This window comes from Chiloscyllium plagiosum, chromosome 9 (genome assembly GCF_004010195.1).
Source record: "Chiloscyllium plagiosum isolate BGI_BamShark_2017 chromosome 9, ASM401019v2, whole genome shotgun sequence".
NCBI lineage: Eukaryota > Metazoa > Chordata > Chondrichthyes > Orectolobiformes > Hemiscylliidae > Chiloscyllium > Chiloscyllium plagiosum.
In genome coordinates, this window is record NC_057718.1 from 81988711 (window position 1) to 82003511 (window position 14801).

The following is a 14801-nucleotide window of genomic DNA, read 5'->3' on the forward strand; positions in this document are numbered from 1 at the left end:
ATCTAAACCTTTAACACTATGGCAGTCCCAGTCGATGTTTGGAAAGTTAAAATCCCTGACCATAACTACCCTATTATTCTTACAGATAGCTGAGATCTCCTTTCAAGTTTGTTTCTCAATTTCCCTCTGACTATTTGGGGGTCTATAATACAATCCCAATAAGGTGATCATCCCTTTCTTATTTCTCAGTTCCACCCAAATAACTTCCCTGGATGTATTTCCAGGAATATCCTCCCTCAGCACAGCTGTAATGCTATCCCTTATCAAAAATGCCACCCCCCTCCTCTCTTGCCTCCCTTTCTGTCCTTCCTGTAGCATTTGTATCCTGGAACATTAAGCTGCCAGTCCTGCCCATCCCTGAGCCATGTTTCTGTAATTGCTATGATATCCCAGTCCCATGTTCCTAATCATGCCCTGAGTTCAGCTGCCTTCCCTGTTAGGCCCCTTACATTGAAATAAATGCAGTTTAATTTATTAGTCCTACCTTGTCCCTGCCTGCCCTGACTGTTTGACTCACTTCTGTTCTCAACTGTACCAGTCTCAGATTGATCTCTTTCCTCACTATCTCCCTGGGTCCCTCCCCTCACCTCCTTACTAGTTTAAATCCTCCCAAGCAGCTCTAGCAAATCTCCCTGCCAGTATATTAGTCCTCTTCCAATTTAGGTACAATCCGTCCTTCTTGTACCGGTCATTTCTACCCCAAAAGAGATTTCAATGATCCAAAAATGTGAATCCTTCTCCTGTACACCAGCTCCTCAGCCATGCATTCATCTGCTCTATCCTGCTATTCCTGCCCTCACTAGCTCGTAGCACCAGGAGTATTCCAGAAATTACTACTTTCTAGGACCTCCTTTTTAAATTCCTGCCTAACTCTCTGTAATCACCCTTCAGAATCTGTGTTTTTCAGACAGTCAGCTCAATTTGGGGAAAAGTTCACTTGATTTTGTTGTGAAAGACTGGTTTCTATAACTCAAGTGTTTTAAATTTGAACCATAATACTTTGTGTCTCATATCGTAATAGCAGCCGGGTGCATGTATTTTATGAGTAAAATACCTGACTCTACAGGTTTAAGTGCCTGTTGAGAATAGTTCACAGGCAACAACTGACTTGGTTACGTGAGATTCAGGGCGAGCTCACCAACTGGAGACAAAATTGGCTTGATGGTAGGAGACAGAGGGTGATGGTGGAGGTTCATTTTTCAGACTGGAGGCTACTGAACAGCAGTGTTCCACAGTGTTTGCCATTTGTACAAACGGTTTGGATGAGAATATAGGAGGCGTGGTTAGTAAGTTTGCAAATGATGCCACAACTCGCGATATAGTGGCCATGAAGAAAGTTACCCAATCAATTGAGTTAATGGGCTTCGAAGAGGCAGATAAATGCGAGGTTTTGCATTTTGGTAAAACAAAGAGCCGGACTTATACAATTCATGGTAGGGCCATGGGCAGTGTTGTAAACAGAAAGATCTACAGATTCAAGTACATAATTCTTTGAAATTTGCACCATATGTAGGCAGGATAGTAAAGTGGGCATTTAGCAAGCTTGTCTTCATTGTTCAGACTTTAGGGTGTAGGTTTGCACGCTGAGCTGTAGGTTTGATATCCAGACCTTTCATTACCTGGCTAGGGAACATCATCAGTGGCGACCTCCAAGTGAAGCAAAGCTGTTGTCTCCTGCTTTCTATTTATATCTTTCTCCTGGATGAGGTTCCTGGGGTTTGTGGTTTGTACAGGGCATTGGTGAGACTTCTTCTGGAGTACTGTGTGCAGATCTAGTAGCCCTGCTATAGGAAGGATATTATTAAATTGGAGATAGTTCAGAAAAGATTTGCCTGCATGTTGCTGGAAATGCAGGGTTTGAGTTATAAAAATAGGCTGGATAGGCTGGGACATTTTTTTTGGAACATAGGAGGTTGAGGAGTGACCTTATGAGGGTTTATAAAATCATGAGGGGCATAGATCAGGTGAATAGCAAAGACCTTTTTACAAGGGTGAGGGAGTTCGAAACTAGGAGACATATTTTTAAGGTGAGTGGAAAAAGTTTAAAAAGAGGGGTATGCTTTCCTTTATTGGTCAGAACTCCTTTATAGGAGTTGAGTGGAGAAATGTCAGATGAGTTTAATCCAGACAAGTGTGAGGTGATGCATTTTGGGAGGTCAAATGCAAGCAAAAAGCAGGCCTCTCGGACCGTTGTTATACAAAGGGATCTTAGGATTCAAGTCCATGCTCCCTGAAAGTAGAAAAGGTGGTGAAGAAGGCTTATGGCCTTCACAGGTTGGGGTACTGAGCAAGAAGTTGTCAAGTCATGTTATAGTTGCATCAGACTTTAGTTAAGCCACATTTAGAGTACTTGTATGCAGTTCCGGTATCATTCTATAGGATGAATGTGAAGGCTCTGGGGACGGTGCAAAAGAAGTTTACCAGGATGTTGCCTGGATAGGAGTACATTAACGATAAGGAGATCATGGTCAAACTTGGATTGTTTTTGTTACAGGGTCAGAGGCTGACAGATGATCTGATAGAAAAATAACAATTTATGAGATGGATGGAAAAGGTGAATAGTTGGAGCCTTTCTCCCAAGGTGGAAATGTCAATATTAGGTTTAAGGTGATAGTGGAAAGGTTTAAAAGGAGATATGCGAGGAAAGTTTTTTGCACAAAAGATGATGGGTGTTTTGAATGTGCTGCAAGGGGGGTTGATAAAAGCAGATACATCACCAAAGTTTAAGAGGCATTTAGAGAGACACATGAACAGGCAGGGAATACAGCAATATGGACCATCTACACACAGCTGGATTCGTTTAGAAATGACACCACGATCAACACAGAAATGGTGGGCCAAAGATCTTGTTCCTGTGCTGTACAATTCTAAGATCTATGTGTTCAAGTGTAAAGCTCAGAAAGAACATAAGAACACAGGAAAGAGGAGCAGGAGGAGGTCATTCAGCCCATTGAAACTACTTTGCTGTTTTTCCACTATTCTCAAATCTCTTTATGTCACCTGTATCTAAAAATCTGTGAATTTCTTTCTTGAACATGTTGAATCATTGAGTTATCAGAGTCCTTGGGCATAAAGAATATTGAGAATAAAGAGAGGAAGAGAGACTATTAATCAGTGTATAACTGTACTGAGAAATCTAGGTGAAATCTTGAGAATTTAAACAAATAAAGGATGATCCTTGGAATAATATTGCCTTAGGGATAAGAAATCTTGTGAGAGAATGTTTGCTGAGAAAAAAAGATACACTCAAGAAAACTAATGGCATGTGCAGAAGCTCTGAGATTATTGATGGGAGAATAGATGAGGTTTAACATCTTGCTAAGAGACAGAAACCTAACAAGCACAAGTCAATTAAAACAAGTAAGGACATTGTTTTTATGCTCATCCTTCTGTTCAAAGGCCAAAACTGATGTACATTTTTGGGGAGGGGGGTGGGGCTGAGAAATCACAAGAAGATTAGAAAGCATGACAATGGGTAGAAGCAGTGGTCTAATTGGAAGAATGATGTGGAGGTGCCAATGTTGGACTGGGGTGGACACACTTCACTTGGAGGAATAGGGCTTGTGATTTCAAATAAACCTGTTGGACTATAACCTGTGACATCTGACCTAATTGGAAGACGCTAAGTCATTTGCATGCAAATATTTTGCTCGAAAGAAGAAAAGGAACCTATTGAGATGATTGCTGCAAAGATTTCTGACATATCAGTCTATGCGTTAGCGTAAATTGCCATTCTCAATTCTTAGGGTATAATAAGATGTGCATTGGCAACTGCACCAAGTGAATGTGAAGTATCAGAAAACATTGCTGCTATGTGCAATAACATGAACTTCTCAGATTTCTGTCAAGATGGTGACCCAAAAACAAAGCTGTTAAAGGCAAAGCACTATGAAGGCATAATGCTCATTCCAAGAGGACAAACTAAGCTAAGAGTCCAAAACACCATGAAGAAGGAAGATCTGCAGTTCGAGATAGTGGACATGAAGCAAAATCCCCATACCTCAGCTGAAATAAATCAGAAGCTTGGACTGATGATCCTTCACATAGCAGAAGAAATTGACGGTGTTGTGCATATCACCAAAGTATTGACTGTTGAACAGATTCTAACAGGCTACATCTTGCTCAAATAATGTAAACTAAACAATGAGATGAAAATCTTCAAATTCTACATCTAAAGAAAGGATGGCCTTAAACCATTAAAGTAAAACAATACTGGGCATACAGAGACAAAATGACTGCAAGGGAAGGCACCTTGTACAAAGGCGCATTTGTCCATAAAGAAATGCGAAAAGAGATTAAGTTTTTTAAAAAATTCATTCATGGGATGGGGACATCACTGGCGCGGCCAGCATTTATTGCCCATCTCTAATTGCCCAGAGGGTAGTTCAGAGTCAACCACATTACTGTGGGTCTGGAGTCACAATAAGCCAGACAGGAGATCTCCTTTCCTGAAAATGAACCAGATGGGATTTTCTGTCAATTGGTGGTGGATCATGGTCATCATTAACTTCTTAATTCCAGATTTTAAAAAAATTGAATTCAAATTCCACCACTTGCCATGGCGGGATTCAAACCTGGGTCCCCAGAATACAATCTGGATTAATAGTATAATGATTAATGCCAGTAGACCACCACCAACCCACAAGACATAAGAAAATCAAATCTAATCTGAGGAAGATAATGGAAGTGCTCCACAGGGGCAACAAGATACAGCTAGTGCTGTGCTTGTAATGAACATCAAGTTAAATTGGTTAAATAATTGGTGATGACATAACATCCCAAACAGACCATGGATGAATTTTGCAGTGAACCTCTTCACTCTCAGAAACTGATATATCAGAGTTAGCTACTATTCACTCCTAGAAATTATATCTGTTGATGTTTTTGATCTCCAGTAATATATCAGGTAACCTTTCAGTCATTAGGGCATTCAAATGGTGAACACAATGGACCTAAACACTGGCGAGGCCATCACTAGTTTTTCTTTTTTTTGAACAAGAGGTTGAGGTGAACAATTGGACTTTGAATAGCAGATTGCTTTAAAGAAGAGGAGGATGAAAACAGATGTTTGCTGTTGGGAACTGGCCTAGAAGATAAAGCAACTTAGTTATTGTTCCAAGGATACTATAGGCCAATTGGCACTAAGATGTTGCTACAGTCCGGGCTGGCATCCATGTGGTTGTGATGGCCAACCAGGCAGGTGCGATGCTAACCAGCCAACCATAGAGAATCTTGATTGGAAAGGGAGAGAAAAGCAACCCTACCGAGCAAATTTGATTCCGCTGACAGAACAAGGAACTGAAACACTCTTAATCCCAGATATCAACCTTTTCCCCAACAAATGTAATTGATCATCAACCTTAGTAGTGACACTTCCCAGAAATGCAACCTCACCCCAGGGAACCAAAAGGCACCAAATGAACCATTAAAAACTTACAGGGGCATCATAAGACAACCCGATTGCTTTGAAAAAAAGTGTGCAATAAATTAATGGGGGGCACAAACTGGATAGACTAGAAAGAACTTCATGTTCATGCATGATCAACTTTATCAATTGTAACATGAAAGTATGCTAAATGCATATTTTTGTGAAAAGGGGAAATGTTTGGCCAAATACCTTTGCACATTGTATATTGTCATGTCCATGTGACCTCTTTGCCATGATCTACTTTACTCATCATGTAGAGCTCTGATTGGAATCCAAATCCATTACTGGATCTCTACTGAAGGCAGAAAAACCGTGCAGGCTTATGAGGAAGGATCACCAGATCCGAAGCATTAACTTTGACTTCTCTGCACAGATACTGCCAGACCCTGCTGAGCTTTTTCAGCAGTTATTTCTGATTTACAGCATCCGCAGTTCTTTCAGTTTCTATTATAATATACGGTGCATATCGCAAATAACTGGTTTACACGGGTGGTGAAGGGGTTTAACCACTAAAATCCTCCTCCAGCTGTTCACCAATTTGCACATAAACTAAAACGTAGCTCTTGTTTTTTTAAAAAAGTAAATCAGTGTTCTCTCGCAAGCAGCACCCCCTCGGGCGAATTAGACCAACGTGAAGAAGGAAATAAACATTAAGCTTAAAATGTATAAACGTGCGATGTTTAAAACCAAACTCCTCGTCACATTGCGTTGTAAAAACAAATTAAAACCACATCCTCCTCCAGGTCGGTGACTTAGTGAATACATAAATAACCCGGTTTGACCTCTCAGCCTCAAGACTAATCTCGAAGTCAAAACCCCTGACCTTCAGGCTTTTTGTCAAGTCGTCCCTCCGGATGATAGTCCCCTGAACATTAAACCTGGGGCCTGAAAGGCCTCTCTTGTCTTTATCTCCGGCCGCTCCAGGAGGCCTGCGTTTCCCGGTTACCAGGCAACAGCCACATCCGGTACTGGGAACCGCCCTTCCGCTGATGTCATATGCCCGCACGTGCTGAAGCACATTGGGAAGCAGGGGCCTGTGACAAAAGCCTGTCCATTATTCTCAAACCACAAGTCAGCAGGGCGGTGCAATACACTTGCCTTGCCTGACATACGGCTCAAGATGTACTCAAAGAATGGATACCAGCTAGGTCAAAGTGGTCTGTTTTTCACACCTTCACAACCATCCGATGAAGCTGGTGCTTCCAAGTAAACCTGTTGGACTATAACTTGGTGTTGTGTGATTTTTAACTTTCTTCACCCCCTTCAGCATTCATTCCCTTTACTTCCAATGCACATGGTAGTAAATGCACACTATCCACAAGGGTGTAATATGTTGAGGCTCTTTCAACAGGACCTTCAACATCTGCAACCGCTACCACCACCTTGAAAGGCAGCAGATGCATTAGCATCCTACCACCTAAAGTCCCCTTCAAGTCACTATAATCCTGATTTTGAACTATATCACCATACGTTCACTTGGTCAAAATCCTGGAACTTCCTTCTGATTGTTCTATGGGTGTCCTACACCTTAAGGACTGCAGTGGAAGGCAACGTACTGTAACCTTCAGGGCAATTAGGAATGGTCTATCCAGCAATACCCTACCTTCTTCAGGGCAATTAGGAATGACTTGGCCAGCAATACCTACAGCCTATGAACAAATAGAACAAAACCACTAACAAAAGTGTGATAGTAAACCAACCAGTTGTCTATGCTATTACCTACAACACCATGCTTCTTTGCCTTGTGTAGTAAACTATTTGTGGCATGTTGATAAATCTGAATATACTATAGTTACTAATTCCTTTTTATTCACCCTGTGCTTTACACCCTCAGAGAATTCCAGTAAGCATCAAATGCAAGTTCCTCCACAGAATCATACTGATTCTACCTCATTGTATTATGATTTTCTCAATATCCTGGCACTACCTCCACCTGCAAATTCCTCTGCAAGCTACTTAGCACCTTGACCTGGAAATGTATCGCTATTTCTCAGTGGTTGCTGGGTCAAAGTCCTGAAACTAACAGTATTTTGGATGTACTTATAACAAATGCACTACAAAGGTTCATAAAGGTAGCTGACCATCATCTAGTTAGGACAATTAGGGATGTACAATAAATGCTAGCCCAGCTAGCAAAGCCTATACCCCATCTTGAAAATAATGCATTCTACCATTTTCCCAATGATATGCATTAACGTTCCTACTGTATCCTGCTTGTCATTTTGTTTGAATAATGGTATTCTATTTATAGTTTTCTAACCTATTAATGCCTTTCCAGAATCAAAGGAATTTTTGAAAATTATAAAGAACACATGCACTATCTCCTTCCAAGTCCAAGGACTTGAACCTTCAGTTCTATTAGCATCATACCTCCCCCCTACCACCGATTGATAGCCTTAAGTTTTTGCCTCTTGCTTTTCTACTTTTCTAGGGAAGCTGTCCATGTTGTTTACTGTGAAGACAAATATACTTATTCAACACCACCGTTTCCTTGTTGTCTATTAGTAATTCTCAAGTCTCTCACCTTCTAAAGGGACCAACACTTACTTTGTCTACTTTCCTTTCGTAGACATTTTCACCCGTTTTACAATGTCTTGTGAAGAGACCATTATATGCATCCATGTTGTTCAATGTCTTCATTCATCTCTCTTTTCGTAGTCATTCTAGAGTAAATCATAACAGTTTGTCTCCTAGTTATGCTAAGACAAAACGCTTATTAAAACAATTAATTTTGATGCATGGTCATTACATCAATGTATCAACCTTACTTCTCTGCACAGGCTGACTGACATGCTGCATGTTTCCATTTTTATTTTTATACTTTTAGTTCCAGCAAAATTATTTTGCTTTTGTTTTTTATAATGTTTAATAAATTAGTATTGAAGAAAAAGATACAACTGTATTTTCCAAAAGGTTTGTACTGTTACTCAATGACAGGGTGTCCCCATTTTTACAGATTGCAGAGAGGACAAGAGATTACTTATTAAAGCAACATTTCCAAAATATATGCACACACATTGTGGCTTATAGAGATTACTGGATTTGGGTCATTGGTAAACTAAGCATGGAAACCAACGTCATCACCTGTAGGAGGAAAATACAATATTGAAATTGATACCAGTTGTAGGAGAAAGTACAAGGCATTTTACTCAGTCAAACGCAATTAAATGGCTTCCAAAACATTCATACATGACCACCACCGAGACACTAGTTTCGCAAAACAGTTGCAATTTAATAGTAACAAAATGTTAGCTCTGACTAACAGATGACAATATCTCATTAGCAATCAAAGTAATTCTGATTGTTTTAAAAAAAAAGTTTCAAATTAATCTGGTTTCTTCAACAAATTAAAAGGATTAGGGTTGGCCTGAACCCTAACACTAGGACAAACTTTGTTAGGATGAACAGTCCATTTTAGTTTTATGAATTCAATCTGCATTCCTCTTGAGTTTCTTCAACCCTGCACTGGTGGCTGCATACTCAGTTGCTGAGATGAAAGCTGCTGAATTCCCTTGCTAAACTTATCCACTCCTCTGCACTGATCTACCCCTTAAAACCCGCATGATTGAATAAGCTTTTCTTCAAATATACAAGTGTTTCCTGAGTTAACGGTCAAACTTTGTCTGATAATGTTGCTGTGAAGTGCCAAGATGTTTTATTGCAGTAAACATATAAAAATAAAGGTTGTCGTAGCTGCAAAAACAAAGAGCTGAATACTTGTAATAGTCAATCTCAAGTCTTTGAACAATAAACATTTTATTCAACTGTCTTGATAACTGTCAAGTAAAGTTTAAACCAGAAATGTATGGATACAAAATAAATTAAATGTTGTTCTATTAAAATAAAAACCCTCAGCTTTACTTTTCTTCCTTTCACATTCAAAACTCTGCAGATTCAATTCTTCTCATATCTTGCCATTGTGGGCCGAGCTCCATCCTCATTTCCATTAATTATTCATTGAAGGGGGAGCTAGGAAAGTACGATGAAAAGAACAGAAGGATTTTTTTGAAGAGGGATTGAAAGAGTCTTGGAGAATAAACACTGTCATAGACCAGATGGAACACAATGGTCCGTTTCTATGCTGTGCACAATAAAAATCCATCCAGGCCATGCCAGCAGTTTTAAATGGTCCAACAATTGATCTCTAAAGTCTGTCTTTGTTATGCCAATATTGGCTAGAATTCCAGCCATTCTGTCATATAGATGCAGGTCGATGGAGAAATCTCCCCACCTTCATGGCAATCATCAAATACCTGAAAAGTATGAATAGAGGAATTAAACACAAACAGAATAGGACAAGCAATATACAGAACCAACGTAAGCCTACAAATCAACAGAGCGGTGCAGCATCAAGCAGGTATCCAAAAATTAAAAAGAAATCCTTCTGCTTAATACTGCAGTTAACTATGTACTTTTGGAGAAAAACAATTTGAGATGCTCGGAAACAAAAACAGAAATTTCTGGAAAAATAGCAGGTCTGGCAGCACCTAGTCATATAAACATGCAGCACAGTGAAAAAAGTCCCAGTCTATCCAGCCTCAATTTAAAACCCACCAGTCCTGGCACCATTCTGCCAAATCTTTTGTGAACCATCTCTAATTTAAAAATATCCTTCCTATAACAGGGTGACCAGAACTGTACACAGTACTCCAAAACTGGCCTCAATCAATGTCCTGAACAACCTCAATATGAGGTCCCAACTCCGAGACTCAATGGTGTGAGCAATGAAGGTAAGCGTGCCAAACACCTTCTTAATCAGAGTCTACCTGTGATGCAACTTTTAAATTGTGGAGAGAAAGCAGAGTTAATGTCACATTAAAACGTAAAACATTAACTCTGCTTTCTCTCCACAGATGCTGCCAGACCTGCTGTGTTTTTCCAGCAATTTCTGTTTTAGTTTGATCTCAGATTCCACAGTTCATTGCTTTTTATTTTTAGGTGATGATCTGTTTAACAACTATGTTTCTCTGGAAGACAATTACTTGTTTAAAAAAAAAGACAGACTTGTTTGCCTATTCAGTCAATGAAGTACATTTTGAAGTGTAGTTATAGTTGTATGTTTAAAGAAAAGAAAAACAGCCCAATTACAGAGCATTGATTGTTGAACCTGCAAGCAATCACCTTGGATTAGATGTCCAGAGTTTCTGCCTCCTGAGAGAGTTTACATAAACTTGTTGGGAGGGGGGAACATCATCTAGTATACTAGCAACTCAAAGGACTGTCAGCAGCTACGTAAAGGAGAGGGAAGATCATATAAGTGGAAATGGCTCTTTAAGTTGTGGATGAAAAGGAAACGGCAGTACTAATGTGTCTTCTTTTCCAAAACAGCAGTACCTGCAGCAGTCTAATATGCAAACTCAGGAATTCCCTTACTAAACCTCTTCTACAAGATCTCCATTAAACTTTTCTTTTCTAATATCTCCTCCTTTGGCTTCTGATTTATCAAGAACCTTGGGAAAAATTTCTGTATTAATGCACAAAGAAATGTTTTTGTATGCACAGTGACATATTACAACTCAAAACTGTGGTGTTAGTTGCAGCAAAATAGCCAAATACAAAATACAAAATAAAATAAAATAAATAATTTTGGGAGCAAGGGGAGGATTTGAAAATACTATTAACGACAATTTTGCTGTCATTAAAAGTTCTGTCAATGTTTTTATAACAATAGCTCTGCACTCTTTCAATCATTACAGTTACTCCATTGCTGTGATAACAGTTCTAGGAGAACAGTCTGCCAGCAATGAGCAGCAGATAACAGGTGTTGTGTATATCAAAAACAGCAATAAAAACTTGAAGTCACAAATTAATCCAAACTGAAACACAGGAAAAGAAGAACATGCGATTTTCCTAAAATGCATCAAAAATTGAAATCTGTGGAGTATGCACTTCCAAAACAAAGGAATGTAGAAGTATAGTTTATATTTAACCACTGATCAGGAAGTCAGCATAAGGGACTTTTGTAAAAACTATGCATATTTTAGTTGGAAAGATAAAGCTGAAAAATGCAAGATTTATGATTAGCTTGTTTTTAGAACTCAAAAGGAAAAGTGGGACTGAAACAGGATTTGGTAGTTTTGCAAGACATGTTGGCACTAGATTTTCTTTGAGGGGGAAAAGAAAGTAACTGTCGAATATTAACTTGTGGATTGGTTCAAATAACAGTCTTTCACTGAACTGAGAGAAGACAGAACAGCTGGAACAAGGCCACCAAAAAGACTGTCAGCAAGCAAAATCACTCTGTCAGGGCAGGCGATGGCATAGTGGTATTATCATGAAACTATTAATCCAGAAACTCAGCTAATGTTGTGGGGACCTAGGTTTTAATCCTGGCAGATTGTTGAATTTGAATTTAATAAAAAAATCTGGAATTCTACTGATGATCATGAAACTATTGATGACAGTTGGAAAAACCCATCTGGCTCACTCATGTCCTTCTGCCATCCTCACCTGATCTTGCCTACATATGACTCCAGATCTACTGCAATGTGTTTGACTCTCAATTGCCCTCTGAAATGGTTTAGCAATGCACTCAGTTGTAACAATCAAAATCTCAACACAGAAATGAAACCACTTAGCAGTGATCCAGAAAGATAATCTCCTGCTGATTACCATACACCATTCTCCCTCAGCTGATGAATCAGTACTCCTCCAGTTGAAAAGCACTTGGAGGAAGAACGGAGGGTGGCAAGGTACTCTGGGTGGGGATTTCAAAGCCCACCATCAAGAGTACTCTGAAGCAACACTGCTGGTCTGGTCTGACATCAAGGGAGCTTACGAGAAAAAACATACTTAACCTCATCCTTACCAATCTGTCAGCTGCAGATACATCTGTCCGTGACAGTATTGGGAAGGGTGACCACTACACTGTTCTTGTGGAGACAAAGTCCACCTTCATATTGGGAAAACCTACAATCATGTTGATACTATCATCATGCTAAATGGGACAGACTTTGAAGTGATTGGGCATCCATTACACAGTATATGCTATCAACAGCAGCAATTCCAAAACAATCTGCAAAGCCAGGCCTAACATACACCCCATCCCCCCACATCCACACCCTCACCACACTCCAAAACTCAACCATCACCATCAAGCCAGATTCAATGGAGACAGCAAGAGGGGATGCCAGGAGCAGCACTGGATATACCTAAAATGAGTTGTCAACCTGAGGAAGCTGTCAAACAAGATTACAAACAACTGGATCAGATCCAAGCTGTGTCACATCCAGTCACGAATAGTGCTGAACAATCAAACAACTCACTGGAGGAGGTGATTTCACAAATATCTCCATCCCCAATAACGGAAGAAGCGAACACATCAGCACAAAAGATAAGGCTGAAGCATTGGCAACAATATTCAGCCTTAAGTGCTAAGTGGATGACCAATCCTGGCCTCCTCAATGGCCCCAGTATCACAGATACCAGCCTTCAACCAATCTAATTCACTATGTGATATTAATAAACGACTGGGAGCACTGGACAGTAAAAGACTATGGATCCTGACAACATTCTGGCAATATTACTGAAGACTTATGCTTCAGAACTTGCTGCAACCTTAGCCAAGTAGTTTACAGTACAGCTACAACACTGGTATCTACTTGACAATACAGGTATTCCTATATTCAAACATCAGAACAAATTCAACCCAGCCAATTACTGCCCCAGTTTATTCTTGAACACCAGTAAAGTGATGGAAAGTGTAATCAAAAGTGCTATCAAGCAACACCTGCTCAATGACATTCAGATTGGCTTCTGCCAGGGTCACCGAACTCCTGACCTCATTACAGACTTGGTTCAAATGTAGACAAAAGAGTGGAGTTCCAAAGATGAGGTGAGAATGACAGCCCCTGATATCAAGGCTGCATTTGACCAAGTGCGGTATCAAAGAGCCCTTGCAAAACCGGAGTCAATGGGAACTGGGGAAAAGCTCTCTGCATCATCCCTGGCACATTGGAAAATGGTTGTGGTTGTTGGAGGTCAGTCATCTCAGCTCCAGGATATCTCAGTAGAGAATCCTCAAGGTACTGTCTTAGGCTCAATGATCTTCAACTGTTTGATCAATGACCTTCCCTCCATCATCACAACGTCTGAAGCAGGGATGTTTGCCACTGATTGAACAATTCACAACTCCTCAGATACTGAAGGAGCCCATGTTCAAATGCAAGATCTGGACAATATTCAGGCTTGGTTGGACAAATGGCAAGTAACATTCGCACCATACAAATGTCAGGCATTGACCATCTCCAATGAGAGACGAACCTACCACCGCCCTTCACGGTGTTATCATCAACATTCTTTGGTGTTACCCTTAACCAGAAACTAAACTGTACTCGCCACAAGAACAATCAGAGACTGGAATACTGCAGTGAGTAACTACTCCCCTGACTTTTCAAAGCCAGTCCACCACCTACAAGGCACAAGTCAGGAGTGCGATGAATAGTCGCCACTTGCCTTGATGGACGCAGCTCCAACAACACTCATGAAGCTTGACACCATCCAGGACAGAGCAGCCTTCTTGATTGGCACTGCATCTGCAAACATTCACCACCTCTGCTCAGTAGCAGCAGTGTTTTACTATTTACAAAATGCACTGCAGAAATTCAAAGATCTTTGCTGAACACCTTTCAAACCTATGACCACGTTCACATAGAAGGACATGGGCAGCAAATACTTGGGAAGACCACCTTCAAATTCTCCTCCAAGCGTCCAAGTGAAGTTCACCTTCACCGATGCTGGGTCAAAATCCAGGAATTTCCTCCCTGAATGGCATTACAACCCACACCTAGACTGCAGCAGTTCAACAAAGCAGCTCATCACCATTGTCTCAAGGGCAACTAGGGACAAGCAATAAACACTGGACAGCCAGTGAGCCATCCATATCCCATGAATGAAAAAAGATAAATAACACACAAAAGACTTTGCAAAAAGAACAAATTGTTAACTTAAGCAAAGACCCATGCTCAATTGACTCATTACTGAACTGATGATTGCCTCAATTGGCATCATGATATCATTACCAAAAGGGAACTGTGAGAACGTCACCTAATTTCTCCTTGAGATTTGGATTCTGACACATAAATCTTGCGCCTGTATTTTCCACCAACTTCTTCCTACAAAAACTATTTGTCTCATTTTCCCATCCTGTGTGAGAGCAAATGTACATGCTTAGATTTAAAGGGGGCTTAGTTTAAATTTGCAAATTAATGAATAATGTTTGTCATATGTTAAAGGATAGTTTTGCTATAATAAATTAAGTTTTGTTTTCTTCTTCATTGACGAAATTCGGAGAATTTTCCTTATCTTAGACAGTGATACAGTGGAACATTAACTATCCTTGACCTTAAATTGGTCATATTTCACATTTGTGCTG

General features: G+C 40.1%; 2 protein-coding genes across 2 annotated transcripts in view; both read right to left on the minus strand.

Annotated features, from left to right (window-relative positions):
* Nucleotides 1–6333, minus strand: part of LOC122552982 (uncharacterized protein C6orf118-like) — a 61608-nt gene extending 55275 nt beyond the window's left edge. The window contains exon 1 of the mRNA XM_043696333.1: nt 6252–6333. The gene's annotated coding sequence lies outside the window, so the exon portion shown is untranslated. The remainder of the gene's footprint in view (nt 1–6251) is intronic.
* Nucleotides 6334–8330: 1997 nt separating this feature from the next.
* The window catches only part of polr3f (polymerase (RNA) III (DNA directed) polypeptide F), a 36059-nt gene continuing 29588 nt past the window's right edge, over nt 8331–14801 (minus strand). Inside the window, exon 9 of the mRNA XM_043696336.1 lies at nt 8331–9681. Within this exon, the coding sequence (XP_043552271.1) occupies nt 9604–9681 (78 nt within the window). The 3' untranslated portion in view covers nt 8331–9603. The remainder of the gene's footprint in view (nt 9682–14801) is intronic.